This window comes from Rhinatrema bivittatum, chromosome 7 (assembly GCF_901001135.1).
Source record: "Rhinatrema bivittatum chromosome 7, aRhiBiv1.1, whole genome shotgun sequence".
NCBI classification, from domain to species: Eukaryota; Metazoa; Chordata; class Amphibia; order Gymnophiona; family Rhinatrematidae; genus Rhinatrema; species Rhinatrema bivittatum.
In genome coordinates this window covers 163,349-183,601 of record NC_042621.1, presented here as the reverse complement: position 1 = coordinate 183,601, position 20,253 = coordinate 163,349, and the positions used below count along the sequence as shown (strand labels likewise).

Genomic DNA, 20,253 nt, shown 5'->3' with positions numbered 1-20,253 from the left:
CTCCCAGGTGAAACGGTAAATTCTCTCCTGACCACTTCCCCTGCTCTGTCACACCCTCCCAGAAACTGGGACAGAGAAGGGACACTTACAACCCCTGGGCGCACTCCTAGGAAAGCGAAAAATGCATTACAATTGGCAAAAGCCCAGACAGACAAACCAGCTAACCGAGAACAGGCCAGGCCTTCATCCATCTGTGAGCAGCTTTCCCCGGTTAGGCTCCCTTCATCAGTGCAGAAGGAGCTAAGGGTGAGGCCGTCTGCACCGAAAGTAAATACCAAATGGGCCAGAACAGCTGTGCTGCTTTTCATCACTTTTTCATTAAATTGTAGAATTTAGAGGGGTAGGAGTGTTACTGGCTTTTTGGATTTGTGCATTTGGTACAATGAAGAGACACACATACACACACACACACCCTTCCTTTTTCCTGGCTTCATAGATATATTCCCAGATACATTTATAGTGAATTAAGCCACATGTGACAAATGGAGATAAAATAGCAAAACAGTTAGCACTAGAGCAATCACCACTCCCTGTCCCCCTCACCACTCTGCTCTCAGACAGGAGCTGGGTGCTCGCAGTATACAGAGCAAAATGTAAAATACAATCAAAACAGTTCATCAGATCTCAGCTCCTTGTTCCCAAGCTCCCTTTCCTATCACTGCTGAGTTATAAAGATCTGTGAAGGTAACTCTCCTGTACAGTCACAGCCGTCTCCTCCTGTCTGATCACTCTATTCCTCTAATGCTGTCACACCATACTGCGTGTGTATGTGAGAGACACTCTCCTGTACAGTCACAGCCGTCTCCTCCTGTCTGATCACTCTATTCCTCTAATGCTGTCACATCATACTGCGTGTGTATGTGAGAGACACTCTCCTGTACAGTCACAGCCGTCTCCTCCTGTCTGATCACTCTATTCCTCTAATGCTGTCACACCATACTGCGTGTGTACGTGAGAGACACTCTCCTGTACAGTCACAGCCGTCTCCTCCTGTCTGATCACTCTATTCCTCTAATGCTGTCACACCATACTGCGTGTGTACGTGAGAGACACTCTCCTGTACAGTCACAGCCGTCTCCTCCTGTCTGATCACTCTATTCCTCTAATGCTGTCACATCATACTGCGTGTGTACGTGAGAGACACTCTCCTGTACAGTCACAGCCGTCTCCTCCTGTCTGATCACTCTATTCCTCTAATGCTGTCACATCATACTGCGTGTGTACGTGAGAGACACTCTCCTGTACAGTCACAGCCGCTCCTCCTGTCTGATCACTCTATTCCTCTAATGCTGTCACATCATACTGCGTGTGTACGTGAGAGACACTCTCCTGTACAGTCACAGCCGTCTCCTCCTGTCTGATCACTCTATTCCTCTAATGCTGTCACATCATACTGCGTGTGTACGTGAGAGACACTCTCCTGTACAGTCACAGCCGCTCCTCCTGTCTGATCACGCTATTGCTCTATTGCTGTCACACCATACTGCGTGTGTACGTGAGAGACACTCTCCTGTACAGTCACAGCCGCTCCTCCTGTCTGATCACGCTATTGCTCTATTGCTGTCACACCATACTGCGTGTGTATGTGAGAGACACTCTCCTGTACAGTCACAGCCGTCTCCTCCTGTCTGATCACTCTATTTCTCTAATGCTGTCACATCATACTGCGTGTGTATGTGAGAGACACTCTCCTGTACAGTCACAGCCGTCTCCTCCTGTCTGATCACTCTATTCCTCTAATGCTGTCACATCATACTGCGTGTGTACGTGAGAGACACTCTCCTGTACAGTCACAGCCGCTCCTCCTGTCTGATCACGCTATTCCTCTAATGCTGTCACACCATACTGCGTGTGTATGTGAGAGACACTCTCCTGTACAGTCACAGTCGTCTCCTCCTGTCTGATCACTCTGTTCCTCTAATGCTGTCACACCATACTGCGTGTGTGTGTGTATGAGAGACACTCTCCTGTACTGTCACAGCCGTCTCCTCCTGTCTGATCACTCTATTCCTCTAATGCTGTCACACCATACTGCGTGTGTACGTGAGAGACACTCTCCTGTACAGTCACAGCCGTCTCCTCCTGTCTGATCACTCTATTCCTCTAATGCTGTCACACCATACTGCGTGTGTATGTGAGAGACACTCTCCTGTACAGTCACAGCCGTCTCCTCCTGTCTGATCACTCTATTCCTCTAATGCTGTCACACCATACTGCGTGTGTGTATGAGATACACTCTCCTGTACAGTCACAGCCGTCTCCTCCTGTCTGATCACTCTGTTCCTCTAATGCTGTCATACCATACTGCATGTGTGTGTATGAGAGACACTCTCCTGTACAGTCACAGCCGTCTCCTCCTGTCTGATCACTCTATTCCTCTAATGCTGTCACATCATACTGCGTGTGTGTGTGAGAGACACTCTCCTGTACAGTCACAGTCATCTCCTCCTGTCTGATCACTCTGTTCCTCTAATGCTGTCACACCATACTGCGTGTGTATGTGAGAGACACTCTCCTGTACAGTCACAGCCGTCTCCTCCTGTCTGATCACTCTGTTCCTCTAATGCTGTCACACCATACTGCGTGTGTGTGAGAGACTCTCCTGTACAGTCAAAGCCATGTCCTGTCTGATCTCTCTATTCTTCTAATGCTGTCACATCATATTGTGTCTGTGTGTGTGAGAGACACTCTCCTGTACAGTCACAGCCGTCTCCTCCTGTCTGATCACTTTATTCCTCTAATGCTGTCACACCATACTGTGTGTGTTTGTGTGTGTGTGTGTTAGTGAGACAGTCTCCTGTACAGTCATAGCTATCTCTTTTTGCCTGATCCCTCTTGTGCTGTCACAGCATAGTGTGTGTGTTTCTAACAAACTCTGTCCTGCACAGTCACTGTTGTCTCTTCCTGCCTGAGCCCTCTTGTGTGAACTTATAACAAACGTTCTCCTGTGCCGAAAGCATTTTTTGTGCACACAAATCATATGTTATGCACAGAAAATGTGGGTTTTGTGCATAAATCAGGTTTTTACATGCGCTAAACCTTTTCTTTACACACATTTTCCGGTTTGTGCAAACTTTTTAACTCCTGATGTTTTAGCTTACTGCAGCGGGAGTTAAAAAATAAATTAGCCTGGGGATTAAGAAAATGTGTGCGGAATCTCAGGGACAGTTTTAACACTCAGCTTATCTCATCAGCCTCTCGGTACAATTGTTCCTGAAAGAGCTTCCTCCCTTACGCAGGAGGATTCTGACAGACACCGAGATCTCCCGTGGGAGGAGGGTATGGAGAGCCTCCAGGGCAGTAAATGGTAAATTTTCCCAATGGAGAAAGGTGAATAGTGGAGTGTCCCAGGGATCTGTTCTGGGACCGATGCTTTTTAATATATTTAAAAATTGCCTGGCAATGGGAACAAGTGAGGTATCATATTTGCCAATGACATAAAATTATTCAAAGCTGTCAAATCACAAGAGGATTGTGAGAAATTGCAAGAGGACATTACAAAACTGGGAGACCGGGCTTGCAAATGGCAAATGAAATTTAATGTAGACAAGTGCAAAGGGATGAACTTAGGGAAGAGAAGCCCAAATTACAGCTACAAAATGCAGGGTTCCACATTAGGAGTCACCACTCAGGAAAAAGGATCTAGGTGTCATCGTTGAAAATACATTGAAATCTTCTGCTCAGTGAGCGGCAGCAGCCAGGAAAGCAAATAGAATGCTGGGGATTATTAGGAAAGGAATGGAGAATAAAACAGAGAATATCATAATGCCTCTATATCACTCCATGGTGCATCCTCATCTTGTGTTCATATATCACACACAAACAGAATGCTGGGGATTATTAGGAAAGGAATGGAGAATAAAACAGAGAATATCATAATGCCTCTATATCACTCCATGGTGCATCCTCATCTTGTGTTCATATATCACACACAAACAGAATGCTGGGGATTATTAGGAAAGGAATGGAGAATAGAACAGAGAATATCATAATGCCTCTGTATCACTCCATGGTGCATCCTCATCTTGTGTTCATATATCATACACAAACAGAATGCTGGGGATTATTAGGAAAGGAATGGAGAATAAAACAGAGAATATCATAATGTCTCTGTATCACTCCATGGTATGACCTCATCTTGTGTTCATATATCATACACAAACAGAATGCTGGGGATTATTAGGAAAGGAATGGAGAATAAAACAGAGAATATCATAATGTCTCTATATCGCTCCATGGTGCATCCTCATCTTGTGTTCATATATCATACACAAACAGAATGCTGGGGATTATTAGGAAAGGAATGGAGAATAAAACAGAGAATATCATAATGGCTCTGTATCACTCCATGGTGCATCCTCATCTTGTGTTCATATATCATACACAAACAGAATGCTGGGGATTATTAGGAAAGGAATGGAGAATAAAACAGAGAATATCATAATGTCTCTGTATCACTCCATGGTATGACCTCATCTTGTGTTCATATATCATACACAAACAGAATGCTGGGGATTATTAGGAAAGGAATGGAGAATAAAACAGAGAATATCATAATGTCTCTGTATCGCTCCATGGTGCATCCTCATCTTGTGTTCATATATCATACACAAACAGAATGCTGGGGATTATTAGGAAAGGAATGGAGAATAAAACAGAGAATATCATAATGGCTCTGTATCACTCCATGGTGTGACTCATCTTGTGTTCATATATCATACACAAACAGAATGCTGGGGATTATTAGGAAAGGAATGGAGAATAAAACAGAGAATATCATAATGCCTCTGTATCACTCCATGGTGCATCCTCATCTTGTGTTCATATATCACACACAAACAGAATGCTGGGGATTATTAGGAAAGGAATGGAGAATAGAACAGAGAATATCATAATGCCTCTGTATCACTCCATGGTGTGACTCATCTTGTGTTCATATATCATACACAAACAGAATGCTGGGGATTATTAGGAAAGGAATGGAGAATAAAACAGAGAATATCATAATGCCTCTGTATCACTCCATGGTGCATCCTCATCTTGTGTTCATATATCACACACAAACAGAATGCTGGGGATTATTAGGAAAGGAATGGAGAATAGAACAGAGAATATCATAATGCCTCTGTATCACTCCATGGTGCATCCTCATCTTGTGTTCATATATCATACACAAACAGAATGCTGGGGATTATTAGGAAAGGAATGGAGAATAAAACAGAGAATATCATAATGCCTCTGTATCACTCCATGGTGTGACTCATCTTGTGTTCATATATCATACACAAACAGAATGCTGGGGATTATTAGGAAAGGAATGGAGAATAAAACAGAGAATATCATAATGTCTCTGTATCACTCCATGGTATGACCTCATCTTGTGTTCATATATCGTACACAAACAGAATGCTGGGGATTATTAGGAAAGGAATGGAGAATAAAACAGAGAATATCATAATGTCTCTGTATCGCTCCATGGTGCATCCTCATCTTGTGTTCATATATCATACACAAACAGAATGCTGGCGATTATTAGGAAAGGAATGGAGAATAAAACAGAGAATATCATAATGTCTCTGTATCGCTCCATGGTGCATCCTCATCTTGTGTTCATATATCATACACAAACAGAATGCTGGGGATTATTAGGAAAGGAATGGAGAATAAAACAGAGAATATCATAATGCCTCTGTATCACTCCATGGTGCATCCTCATCTTGTGTTCATATATCATACACAAACAGAATGCTGGGGATTATTAGGAAAGGAATGGAGAATAAAACAGAGAATATCATAATGCCTCTGTATCACTCCATGGTGTGACTCATCTTGTGTTCATATATCATACACAAACAGAATGCTGGGGATTATTAGGAAAGGAATGGAGAATAAAACAGAGAATATCATAATGTCTCTGTATCGCTCCATGGTGCATCCTCATCTTGTGTTCATATATCATACACAAACAGAATGCTGGGGATTATTAGGAAAGGAATGGAGAATAAAACAGAGAATATCATAATGCCTCTGTATCACTCCATGGTGCAACCTCATCTTGAGTATTGTGTGCAGTTCTAGTCACCACATCTCAAAAACGATATAGCAGAATTAGAAAAGGTACAGAGAAGGGTGACCAAGATGATAAAGAGGATGGAACAATTGCCCTATGAAGAAAGGCTAAAGAGGTTAGGACTCTTCAGTTTGGAGAAGATATGGCTGAGGGGAGATATCATAGAGGTCTATAAAATATTGAAAGAAATGAAACGAGTAAACATTAATCAGTTGTTTACTCTTTCGAAAAGTACAAAGATATACAATGAAATTAGTTATTTAAAACTAAGAGAAAATGTTTTTTTTACTCAACGTATAATTAAATTCTGGAATTCATTACCAGAGGATGTGGTGAAAGCTGCTTTTAAAAAAGGTTTGGACAAGTTCCTGGAGGAAAAGTCCTTTAATTATTAAGGGGAAATTGCAGATATCCACTTCTTATCCCTGGGATAAGCAGCTTGGAGTCTATCTACCCCTTGGGATCCTGCCAGGTTCTTGTGACCTGGCTTGGCCACTGTTGGAAACAGGATGCTGGGCTCTATAGACCTTTGGTCTGACCCAGTATGGCAAGCCTTATGTTCTTTTGACACTGCAGCTCCTTGAGTCCAATCCCAGGCAGGAACAGAAAAACAAAGTGCACACACAAGCTCCTGGGGCTGAAAATAGGGAAATGCTGTAACTTTATTTAAATAGAAAACACTACAAAGGTCATTCCCAAGTGTACATGAGACTCAGGCACCACAGACCAAATCCTGGGGCCAGCCCAAGTTGTCTGACCCACAGATAACACTGAATGTAATCCACCTTAAAGTGTTGAAAAGCAGAATATAAATTTAAAAAACAAAACAAAACTGAGTGATTACAGTCCCGGCCAAGGAATCCCACAGCAGTCACTGCAGCTTTCCCAGAAGCTGAGTGCCAGACAAAAAAAGAGAGCTCTTCTGAAGCAGGGGTTTTACTTCTCCTGTGTCCCCTGTAAGGCTGGGAAGCAGGGCATTAACCTGAGGAGATCATCCCAAGCTCATGGATCTTATCCAAACAAAGGCCAAGAAGTGATCGGATGCTGGAATGCATCTCCCAGCTGCTTAACTGCTGGCATCGCACACGGCAGCCCTCTGAGCTACCAAAACAAACCACAGTCCTGCAGCCTTCTCGGCTGTTTTAATGTACCTGAGCGTTATGGCAGGTGCCATTTTGTCCAATGGCTGTATCTATAATAATCCATCTTCTCCCATTCTGTGCCCTCTACCACAAGTAGACAGAGAGCTGAAGCCAGGTCTCCACAGTTTATTCCAACCGGGACCCACAACCAGCCCCACAGAGCGCTCGTTCAGGGCTCCAAATCCCTAATTATGGCCCATTATAATCCTTAGCAGCCCTTGATCTCAAGAAAACCAAGGGTAGGTGCCTGAAGAGTGAAAGCCATCAGCAAACAAATATGTTTGTGAGCAAAACTGTATTTCTCACGCGGCACTGCGTTTTATAACAAAACAATGTGCAGAAAACCCTGCGGGAAAACGTGTGCATGAACTAGCATTCCCCCATGCAAATCCCATGCTAATGAAAGCAGTCGCTGTTATTCGCCAGTGCAGAGAGGGGCACAGGCTCACCTCATCACTTCTTAAATGTAACTCCTGCTCAAGGGTGGAGGAAAGATTGTGGGGCTGAGCCTGGAGGAAATAGCACTGGGGCTCTGTGCATGCCATTTATACGGATAAAACATGATTGTGACTCCCTTCTCTTGGGAATCTCTGATACGCATATTAGAGCTTTACAATTACCACAGAACTCTGCAGCTAGTAACTTGAAGGGAACATTAAAATCTGACCCATATAACCCTGGTACTGAAAGAATTCCACAACATGAAACACTTCCTTTAATCCAAAAGAGTATACAGATATAAGGTAGTTCCCCTATCATTTCTGGGAAATTTAGAAACCTTAAATTCAAATGTCTTGAATAGTTCTCCATATGTTCTACTCTCCTAGCAATTACATTTATGTCCTTTATAATCTTTAAATTTGTATCTTGGATTTTCCCCACTTCAGTTTCAACTTTATCCAGTCTCGGCTTCATATCTTTTATCTGTGTATCACAGACCACCAATTTTTGCTCCATTCCTTCTAAATTATCTTGGAAGTCCCCAATCGATTTTACCAAAGCTGCCATAATGTCCCAAATCGCCTCCAAAGTTATTTTGTCCGGCCGCCCAGGCATCAAAAAACGGGGTCTCAAATTTGACTCACCCGTTCCTCGCACTGGAGATAGACCCGCCAGCAAGACTTCCCCTCCAGAGGTATTCAGCACTCCTCCGGTTTCCTCCGTTACCGGAGTGGACGCCGGGGCCACCGCCATCAGCTCACCAGCTCGTGCTGTCCCTGAGCCCGGTGAGACTTGTTCCGAAGTGCTGGCTTCTGCTGCCCTCTGCCCTCCTCCTGAACGAGTCGCGTCCGCCACGTCATGGCCCTGCTCAGCCCCAATCTGCATTTATGTAACCTGCAATGAACATTGTGTTCTGCTAACATGGGACTTCTCGATGTACCATGCATTCATTAGTCAGGCCCATCTGGGGCTAGTGCGGGACAGGGCGAAGGTTGTGGAACGCTAGGGCCTACTTCACGTCACACCAAGATGACTGATTCTAAAGAATGCAAAATAGCTTTAAGCTGGCTATGTAAGGCAGCCTTTGAAGAGTACCACCTGAAACTGTATTTCTTAACCATAAGATAGAGGCCTATGTCACAATAAAGAAGACAGTTATTCTGAAGAAAAATATATGTGCCTGCCACTTGAAGGTTAATTTGATGCCCTGTGTTTTTAATGATTTTTGGTTTTATGTATGGTTTTGTTTTTTGTTTTATGTGGGTTACCTTGCATGCCACCACGATCTGTGGAGTGTGCAGCTTAGAAGTTCTTTTAAATAAATAAATATGCTCTTCAGCTTGGAGAAGAGATGGGTGAGGGGAGATAGAGATCTATAAAATAATGACTGGAGTGGAAAGGGTAAACGCAAATTGGTTGTTTACTCTTTCAGAATGTACAAAGACTAGGGGACACATAATTAAGTTACTAGGTGATACATTTAAAACTAGTAAGAGAAAATATTTGTTTACTCAACACATAATTAAATGTCAGAATGCATTGCCAGAGGATGTGGTAAAAGCTGTTAGTGTAGCTGCGTTTAAAAAAGGTTTGGACAAGTTCCTGGAAGAAAAGTCTATTAACCATTATTGCTTATTCTTGGAATAAGCAGCTTGAAATCTACCCCTTGGGATCCTGCCAGGTACTTGTGCCCTGGATTGGCCACTGTTGGAAACAGGATTCTCGGCTTGATGGACCTTTGGTCTGACCCAGTATGGCAAGACATATTCTTATGTTCCTAATTCATATTTTTTTGTGCACAACTTTTACAGGCACCACTTTAATGCACAGAATTCATGATTTATGATCCTAAATCATAGAACATAAGAAATTTGCCATGCTGGATTAGACCAAGGGTCCATCAAGCCCAGCATCCTGTTTCCAACAGTGGCCAATCCAGGCCACAAGAACCTGGCAATTACCCAAACACCAAGAAGATCCCATGCTACTGATGCAATTAATTGCAGTGGCTATTCCCTAACAGAACTAATTCTCTGTGGGCATTAACCATGATTTATATCTGCCAAATATTGTTTGTATGCATAAGTCATCCAGAAAGTATGCAGTATACAAAGAAGACACTAGTTGTGTGCACAAAACGTTTTCTGTGAGGAAAATGATTTTTGCACATAAATCATATTGCATATGGGCTCAGCATGTCTTCTGTGCACATGGTCAGATTTGACATGCTTTTTAAAATTCCTGATGCATTAGTATGCCATTAATTACTGCATCAGGAGTTAAATTATTTCTTAGCGTGTGGGTAAATAAACTGTGGACTGAATTCCAGTGCACAGTTTTGACACACACAGCTTATTACATCATCCCCACAAGTAGCAAAGAATTCCATAAAGAGAGGACAGCAGGAGATCACTAATTCCCCTCTCAGCTCACCAAACAGGACATACTGTTAGCAAATAGGATGCACTATTTGCTAACCCTGTGCACTGTTTCCCAAAAATGAAAACATTGATGAATTTTTTTTTTAATTTTCAGTTCATTTGAAAAGAAACAAAAACAAGCTCATTCATCATATTTTACACTTTTGATTCAAATAAATACATGTCCCTAATCACCATATATCTCCCTGTATAGATTCAGCCACTGACCTAGATCTGACACCATATCACAGACTCTTCCTCTAAACCTCTATCAGGGAGATCCAGGCCCACAAAAATTAGTCTGTGTTTACCACACCAAAGTAGCGTGTGAGCTGTGAGCTGACCAGACAGCACCATGGTTTGCAATTTTGGTATATTGATCCCTGGGGTATGTGCTCCTGGGTTCTCAACAGGAAGAATAGGAAAAACCTGCCAGGACCAGTCCAGTATAGACAGGGTCATCTGATGACCAGCTTATCTGGCACTAACAGGAGTATCAAATACTGTCATCACTGCCAACACCCCTCCTCTGCAGACTGCAGCTCTGACTTCACTCCTTCCGCCACAGAAAGAATGTCAGAAGGATCTCGTTGGCAGAACTGAGAAGCAGAGATATGAGTGCTCATTACTCTGTGATGCTACCATAATAACAGAAGGCGTTGAACAAAGAGCTGACTAAATCCAGATTGACTTCATACTGCAAAATGTCAAAAGAGAGCTGGGATCTGAATCAACATGCACCCGAGATTCTGCTGCAGACCACAGTTACAGAGATACAGCATGCAACCAACACCCTACTGCGGTCGCCAGAAATAGGGTTGCAGAACATACCTGAGACCCTGCTGTAGACGCCAAGGACAGGGATTCAGGATACACCCAAGACCCTGCTGCAGACCCCAGTACAGAGATACAGCATATACCCAAGACCCTGTGCAGACCCCAGGTACAGAAATTCAGGATACACCAGAGATGCTGCTGTAGACCCCATGGACAGGGATATAGGATACACCCGAGACCCTGCTGCAGACCCCAGGGACAGCGATACAGCACTCACCTGAGACCCTGCTGCAGACCCCAGGTACAATGATACAACACACACCCGAGACCCTGCTGCAGAGCCCAGGAACAGGGATTCAGAACATACCTGAGACCCTGCTGCAGACCCCAGAAACAGGGATTCACAACATACCTGAGACCCGGCTGCAGACCCCAAGTACAGGAGACATCTCAGACCCTGCTGCAGAAACCAGAGAGGAACATAGCACTCACAAGAGACCCTGCTGCAGGCCCCAGAGACAGGGATACAGCACTCACCTAAGACCCTGCTGCAGACCCCAGGGACATTTACATTTACATTTATTAAAATTTCTTAATCAATCAACACAATAAAGGCCTTAGCGATGAACAAAAAAACATACATAATCAATTTAGCAAAAACAGAAATACAAATAAAATACATACCACCATGCTTAGTTTGGCAAAGAAAATATATTACCAAAAAAATTAAAATATAAAATTCTTGCAAAACTAAAATTCTGACAAATAAAACTCAATCTTTAAAAATGAAAAGTAAAAAGAATATAAAATCAACAAAATAATATAATTAAAAGTAATATAATTTAAACAAATATGTTTTGATTAGCTTTCTAAACTCTTTCAAGGAGGTGGACTGTCTCATTTCTAAAGGGAGAAAGTTCCAAAATATAGGTCTAGCGACTGAGAACGCGCACTCTCAAGTGATATGAAGCTTCGCTACCTTTGGGGAGGGAATATCAAGGAGATCTCGATGCATAGATCTTAACATTCTCGTTGGCTGGTAAAACTTGAGCATCGAGTTGGCCCTATGTGAGGTATCATCATTTAGGAGTTTGAATATTAACATGGCGATTTTATACTTGGCTCTTTCCAAAATAGAAAGTCAATGTAATTCAATTAAGACTGGAGTGATATGTTCTGATCTTTTAAGTCCAGAAAGCAAATGGGCATCAGATTTGAGTAACAACTGTAAAGGATGTAAAATGTATGGCAAACCAAGATAGAGACTGTTACAGTAATCAGGGATGGGGAAGATGGAAGCCTGAAGGACTGTGCGAAAATCAGTCATAAAGTAATTTTTTTAAACCAGGAAAAACATGGACTCTATAAAAGCGCTGTGTTAAAACCTGTCTGATCTGTGGGCAGAAAGATAAGGTATCATCCAAAATGATTCCAAGACTTTTAATATTGCTACTGATTGAAAAAGAGAGATTATAATTTAATGAGATAGAACTCCCATCAAAAGATGCGTAGGGACTGTGAACTGCAAGAAACTTGGTCTTGGTCATGTTTAAAGATACAGCACTCACCCGAGACCCTGCTGCAGACCCCAGGGACAGGGATACAGCACTCACCCGAGACCCTGCTGCAGACCCCAGGGACAGGGATACAGCACTCACCCGAGACCCTGCTGCAGACCCCAGGGACAGGGATACAGCACTCACCCGAGACCCTGCTGCAGACCCCAGGGACAGGGATACAGCACTCACCCGAGACCCTGCTGCAGACCCCAGGGACAGGGATACAGCACTCAACCCGAGACCCTGCTGCAGACCCCAGGGACAGGGATACAGCACTCACCCGAGACCCTGCTGCAGACCCCAGGGACAGGGATACAGCACACACCCGAGACCCTGCTGCAGACCCCAGGGACAGGGATACAGCACACACCCGAGACCCTGCTGCAGACCCCAGGGACAGGGATACAGCACACACCCGAGACCCTGCTGCAGACCCCAGGGACAGGGATACAGCACTCACCCGAGACCCTGCTGCAGACCCCAGGGACAGGGATACAGCACACACCCGAGACCCTGCTGCAGACCCCAGGGACAGGGATACAGCACACACCCGAGACCCTGCTGCAGACCCCAGGGACAGGGATACAGCACTCACCCGAGACCCTGCTGCAGACCCCAGGGACAGGGATACAGCACACACCCGAGACCCTGCTGCAGACCCCAGGGACAGGGATACAGCACACACCCGAGACCCTGCTGCAGACCCCAGGGACAGGGATACAGCACTCACCCGAGACCCTGCTGCAGACCCCAGGGACAGGGATACAGCACACACCCGAGACCCTGCTGCAGACCCCAGGGACAGGGATACAGCACACACCCGAGACCCTGCTGCAGACCCCAGGGACAGGGATACAGCACTCACCCGAGACCCTGCTGCAGACCTCAGGGACAGGGATACAGCACTCACCCGAGACTTTGCTGCAGACCCCAGGGACAGGGATACAGCACTCACCCGAGACCCTGCTGCAGACCCCAGGGACAGGGATACAGCACACACCCGAGACCCTGCTGCAGACCCCAAGTACAATGATACAGGATACACCCGAGACCCTGCTGCAGACCCCAAGTACAATGATACAGGATACACCTGAGACCCTGCTGCAGACCCCAAGTACAATGATACAGGACACACCCGAGACCCTGCTGCAGACCCCAGGGACAGGGATACAGCACACACCCGAGACCCTGCTGCAGACCCCAGGGACAGGGATACAGCACACACCCGAGACCCTGCTGCAGACCCCAGGGACAGGGATACAGCACTCACCCGAGACCCTGCTGCAGACCCCAGGGACAGGGATACAGCACTCACCCGAGATCCTGCTGCAGACCCCAGGGACAGGGATACAGCACACACCCGAGACCCTGCTGCAGACCCCAGGGACAATGATACAGGATACACCCAAGACCCTGCTGCAGACCCCAAGTACAATGATACAGGATACACCCGAGACCCTGCTGCAGACCCCAAGTACAATGATACAGGATACACCCGAGACCCTGCTGCAGACCCCAGGGACAGGGATACAGCACACACCCGAGACCCTGCTGCAGACCCCAGGGACAGGGATACAGCACTCACCCGAGACCCTGCTGCAGACCCCAGGGACAGGGATACAGCACACACCCGAGACCCTGCTGCAGACCCCAGGGACAGGGATACAGCACTCACCCGAGACCCTGCTGCAGACCTCAGGGACAGGGATACAGCACTCACCCGAGACTTTGCTGCAGACCCCAGGGACAGGGATACAGCACTCACCCGAGACCCTGCTGCAGACCCCAGGGACAGGGATACAGCACACTCCCGAGACCCTGCTGCAGACCCCAAGTACAATGATACAGGATACTAGGGGTGTGCATTCGGATTGACCGCATTAGTGAAACGCAACTCATTTTTTTTTTTACTTAAAAAATTGATTCGACATAAACGATCGGATTTCCCACATATCGAACATAGATGTGTTCGATATGTGGGAAATCGCGATTGTTGAGCCAAAATAAAAATATAAACCCCCTCCCCCCTCCTTAATCCCCCCCCCCCCCCGACTTACCACAACTCCCTGGTGATGGAGCGGAGTGAGGACGCCATTTCTGCAATCCTTGGCGAGAAGCATGTGACGTCGGCGGCACGTCGAGTGACGCCGGCGTCACGTGATTCCCGGCGAGTTCGCGCCGGACGGCTCGTTCGGCCCAAAAAGAACTTTTGGCCAGCTTGGAGGGGTCAGGAGGCCCCCCCAAGCTGGCCAAAAGTTCTTTTTGGGCCGAACGAGCCGTCCGGCGCGAACTCGCCGGGAATCACGTGACACCGCGTCACTCGACGTGCCACCGACATCACATGCTTCTCGCCAAGGATTGCAGAAATGACGTCCTCACTCCTCGCTCGATCACCAGGGAGTTGTGGTAAGTCTGGGGGGGGGATTAAGGAGGGTGAGGGGGTTTAAATTTTTTTTTGCACATATGTACATATACCCAACTCATTGGATTTTTTTTATGTCCATATTGGCCGCAAGTGGGACCCCCTTTCGGACATAAAAAATATGAACATAAAATTTTGCTCTGCACATCCCTACAGGATACACCCGAGACCCTGCTGCAGACCCCAAGTACAATGATAAGGATACACCCAAGACCCTGCTGAGGCCCCAAGTACAATGATACAGGATACACCCGAGACCCTGCTGCAGACCCCAAGTACAATGATACAGGACACACCCGAGACCCTGCTGCAGACCCCAAGTACAATGATACAGGATACACCCGAGACCCTGCTGCAGACCCCAGGGACAGGGATACAGGATACACCTGAGACCCTGCTGCAGACCCCTGGGACAGGGATACAGTACACACCCAAAACCCTGCTGCAGACTCCAGGTACAATGATATGGGATACACCCGAGACCCTGCTGCAGACTCCAGGTGCAATGATATGGGATACACCCGAGACCCTGCTGCAGACCCCAGGTACCAGGATACCACATACACCTGAGACCCTGCTGCAGACCCCTGGGACAGGGATACAGCACACACCTAAAACCCTTCTGTAGACCCCAGGACAGGGATAAACCCTGCTGCAAACATATAAGCACTGTTCATCCCTCTTTTCCAGTTCATCCCCCAGTCACAAGATGGCACTTCATCAGCCTGTGCAATAGAAGGCACTGTAGAGTTTTTAATGCTATGACACTGCGAGGTCATGAGAACATAAGAAATTGCCATACTGGGTCAGACCAAAGGTCTATCAAGCCCAGTATCCTGTTTCCAACAGTGGCCAATTCAGATCACAAGTGCCTGGCAGGATTCCAAGGGGTAGATAGATTTTTAGCTGCTTATGCCAAGAATAAGCAGTGGATTTATGCAACTGTACCTTAATAATGGTTAATGGACTTTTCCCCCAGGAACTTGACCAAACCTGTTTTCAACACAGCTACACTAATAGCTTTCACCACATCCTCTGGCAATGAATTCCAGAGCATAAATTATGCGTTGAATAAAAAAATATTTTCTCTTATTAGTTTCAAATGTATTACCCAGTATCTTCATTTTTTGTCCCCTGGTCTTTGTACTTTTCAAAAGAGTAAACAACTGATTAACGTTTACTCGTTCCACTCCACTCATTATTTTATAGACCTCTTATCATATCTCCCCTCAGCCATCTCTTATCCAAGCTGAAGTGTCCTAACCTCTTTAGCCTTTCTTCATAGGGGAATTGTTCCATCCCCTTTATCATCTTGGTTTCCCTTCTCTGTACCTTTTGTTCACCATATCAGGCAGTGATTTACACGTATCTGACTGAGGGAATGCCCCCCAACTCCATGGTCAGCTGACACAGTGGCCTTCCATAATGGCAGGAGATCTATGTGCTGTGCCTCAGGGCGGGATCGGGAATCCTGGGCAGGTGCTGTCTCCCCCTCCCCCCACCCTAGGGAGGTACATAGCCAGCTCCCCCCAGCGGGGTCCTCCCATGTCCCAGCCCTTCTTCATGTGTACAGACAGGACAAGCAAAAGCAGGAAAGGCGCGGATGAATTAAAGCTGTGTGTGGAGGTCTGAGAGCCCAGGACTGCTTCGCTGCCTGCAGAACATGCAGGTGTGGCTCTCTCTCCATGCACAATTCATTCTCGGTTTGTTCCCTGTGGCCTCTTTATTTGCCATGCGTCATCAAAGCCATAAAGTCTGTCAGCACTGGAATAACGGACTAGTTCATAGGGACCGTTATGTTCACTTTTTATTTTATTTTTCCTGGGGCTTTCAGTGTTAGAACTTAAAAAAACGAGTGGAAAATCAGGAGAAAAATCAGAGGAAAACTCATTTTACACTGATTCTGTTTTGTTATAACATTGAAATTCCCAAGAAAAATGAGATAAAAACTGAACAGGAAGGTCCCTATGGAGTAGTTATCTTTATCCCTGACAGTCGATCAGAAAGAGCCCTGAGAATGAATATCACAAGCCAGAGATGCTTCCAAGACGGCAGAGCCGCGCAACCTGAAGGCAGCGCCTGACTGCTCCCAGAAAGCAGAGCCGGATCCCCTGCCCTCTTACGGAAACCCCAGTCTGTGGGGAAAGATGGAAGAGCCGGCAGCATCCAGGGGACGTGGTCCAGGAGCCTGTCCCCCTGCTGTAATTAGTAATTCCACGACGGAGCATCCTTTTGCAAAGCAGCTGGAAATCAGCAGAGCAGTCTGATAGATGCATTGCAAGTGATGCGGTAATTACCAGGCAGCAACAACACATGGAAATCATCAACAGACAAAACAGTCTGTATCCAGCAGAAGCAGAGGGAGGGGGAAACCCCCGTGAGGGCCCGATGGCACCCAGTCCCCATCCACGCCTAACCCCCCCCTGTCCCTCTCCCATCGCTCAGCAGCACAAGACCAATGGTCCCCTGAGCCCAGCATCCTGGGACTCTCAGACGTGTGAATCGGCTCCCAAGTAGGAAAACTCATTCTATGCTGCTCCTCCTAGAAAGAGAGACATCCAAAGCTATTTTGGCTAAATAATGGTCAATGGACCTGTCCTAGACACTTATCCAACCCTTTTTTTTTTTTTTTTTCAAATAACTAGCCTTAATCCTATTGTCTGGCAGCAAAGTCCGCAGTTTAAATTATGGGCTGACTGGGGGAAAAAAATATTTCTAAAATGTGTTTTAAACTGCTACTGGTTAGTTCCATGGAGTAGAGGCTTAGGGGACATTCCATTTGGATTCTCAATCTAAATCTAAAATTCAAATGGGATTTCCCCTAGTCCCAGTGCTACTAAAGTGTAGCCATTCCACCCCGCTGCTGGTAATTTTGTAAACGCCTGTCCCCTCTCAACCATCTCTTCTGCAAGATCAAGCCTTATAACTAAGGAGACTTCCCTCAGAGAGGAGCTGTTCCATCAGGACCACCACAACGGCTCCTCTTTCCTCTCCTCCCCTGACCGCTGCCAGATTTGTCCTGCACCAGCCTTCCCGGTCTCAGCTGTTGTGCACCAAACATTTGGAAAGTCCCACTAACCCTGCGCCTGGAGCCAGGCTGCCTTAAGTTCAGGAAACAAAGCTAAGGCATGGTCTTTCAGCCCAGATCCACATCTTCAACCCAGCTTGAGGGACTGTGAAATACACAACTAAGTCCTGAAACGATTGGCAAATGGGATTTCCTAATTGTAAACTCTGATTTGACTGTGAGCCTCTGCTCATTTAAATGTATTCCAATCCGCCTTGAGACCAACTTTGAAAAAGGAGGAATATCAAATGTCCATAAATAAATGAACGAATGATCCCATTTTTGACGCCCTACTCTGCAGCTTTTCTAATTCTGCTCCATCTGTTTTGAGATGGGGCATTCAGAAAGGCACACAATACTCAAGATTGATGCAGCGGGCATTGTAATATTCCCTCTTTTGTTCTCAGTGCCTTACTGAACAATTAGCATTCTATTTGTTTCACACTGAGCGGAGGATTTCAAAATATTTTCCACAAGGACTCCTGAATGGTTCCTCCTACTATATTATGCCTCTACAATGCGATTTCTTTCCTCTGTATATCACTTTCCACTTATCCACACTAAATTTCATCTGCCGTTTATATGTCCAATTGCCCAGTCTCGCACAGTCCTTCTGTAATTCCTCATATTTAGCTTGTGTTGGGACCACTCGGAATAATTTTGTGCCATCTGCAAAGCTGATCACCTCAATCCTCTCTCCCTTTTCCAGCTCGTTAATGAATAAGTTAAACAGCACTGGTCCTAGCACAGATCCCTGGGGCATTCTCTTATTCACCTCTCTCTCCATTTGGAAAACTGGTGGTTATACCTTACTTTCGGCTACCTATCTTTTAACCAGTTACCAATCCACAATAGGACATTGCCTCCTATCCCATGGCTTTTTAATTTTCTGAGGAACCTCCCATGGGGGATGTTGTCAAATGCATTTTGAAAATCAGGGTATACTATGTGGACCGGTTCTACTTCAGCCACATGTTTATTTACACCTTAAAAAAATTCTAATAGATTGGAAGAGTCAACATGGATTTGCAAAATCCATGTTGACTCTTCCCCATTAATGCACGTCTTCCTCCATTCAGCATGCCTGGGACTGTGCTATAGGTCACTCCACCATCACACCTATCACCATCCACTGTCTGGACCTCTATCAAAAGCCTCTGCCTCTCCCACCCCTAACCCCTTTTCCCACTCATACCTACCTCCATCCACTGTCCCTGGGACTGCATCAGAAGCACCACACTGGGATCAGATTTGTTTAGGGTGTCTCTGTCCAGCAGCTGCTTGCAGGAGACCCTCAGCTCCACCTTGGATATGCAGGTGGCAGTGACCACCCCAAGGGGGGATGAAGAGGTGGGATCACAGATGTCGCTCATCATCATGGTCCCAGCTAGCCACAGGGATGTGAGATGTTCTCTCCTCAAGGACTGGCAACTTGCTGGCAAGGGCACACACACTGCTACCAGCACTTAAAATGAGTGTGCAGGCAGTGAGCCCATTGGAAAGATTCACCCCAGGAACTGTCCATGCAGACTGCAGCCTGGGACTCTAATTCTGCTCTGCTGGGATCTCGAGGCACTGGGCCAGTGTTGGCTCTGGAGCCAAGGACCAGGACCAGCAGTGTTCCATGGGAAGTCACCCCTTCTCGCAGCAGTCCAACTGGTAATTTATTCTCTTTCGAGCTGACTGGTACTGGTTAGCGAGCCATCTCTCTCTCTCTCTCTGCATCTGTTCTTAATTCTGTGGGGGAGTCTGCATTTCATGTAGAGATGACCACAGGAGTGAGGTTAAGCCGCGGCTGACTGAGGAGGACTTTCCTGCTGGCAGAAGAATCGAAGGGTCGGAATACCAAAGGAACTGATGACTTCCAGGACTGGACCAAGGGTCTGAAGTGGCAGAGAGGAGAAGGGGGTCCCACTGGACAGGAACTCAGACTTGAGAGGGGTCTGGGGGTGGCAGCAGCCTGTTGGAGAGGAGTCTCTCTCAGGGTTGTAGTTGCAGGGAGAAGGTCCTCAGTCTGTGCCCTGTAAGTTGAAAGCACATAGGTTAGTTGAGATGAGTTTTACTGCAGCTTGTAAAGAAAGAAATCATTCATATAATTAAGAATCAGAACAGAATTAAATTATCCTGATGAGCCTGAGTTGAGAGTGGAGACAAGAAAAGAAGCTCTGGGTTTTCCCACCTGTCTTCCTTCCCAGGTTGTGAGCTCTCTGGGGATACCTAAAGGTACCTGAATGTAAACCACTTTAAAGTAAGTGACTGACCAGTCACAAAAGGTGGAATTGCATTCTGGCCGATACTGTAAGATGCGCTTGGCCGTGCGCACTGTTTAACACGGGCCTGGACACGCGGTTTTGA

At 46.0% G+C, this 20,253-nt stretch overlaps 1 protein-coding gene across 1 annotated transcript in view; it reads right to left on the bottom strand.

Annotated features, from left to right (window-relative positions):
• The window catches only part of CPNE7 (copine 7), a 142,008-nt gene extending 122,097 nt beyond the window's left edge, over positions 1-19,911 (bottom strand). Inside the window, exon 1 of the mRNA XM_029608019.1 lies at positions 19,098-19,911. Within this exon, the coding sequence (XP_029463879.1) occupies positions 19,098-19,277 (180 nt within the window). The 5' untranslated portion in view covers positions 19,278-19,911. The remainder of the gene's footprint in view (positions 1-19,097) is intronic.
• Between the last annotated feature and the right edge of the window lie 342 nt (positions 19,912-20,253).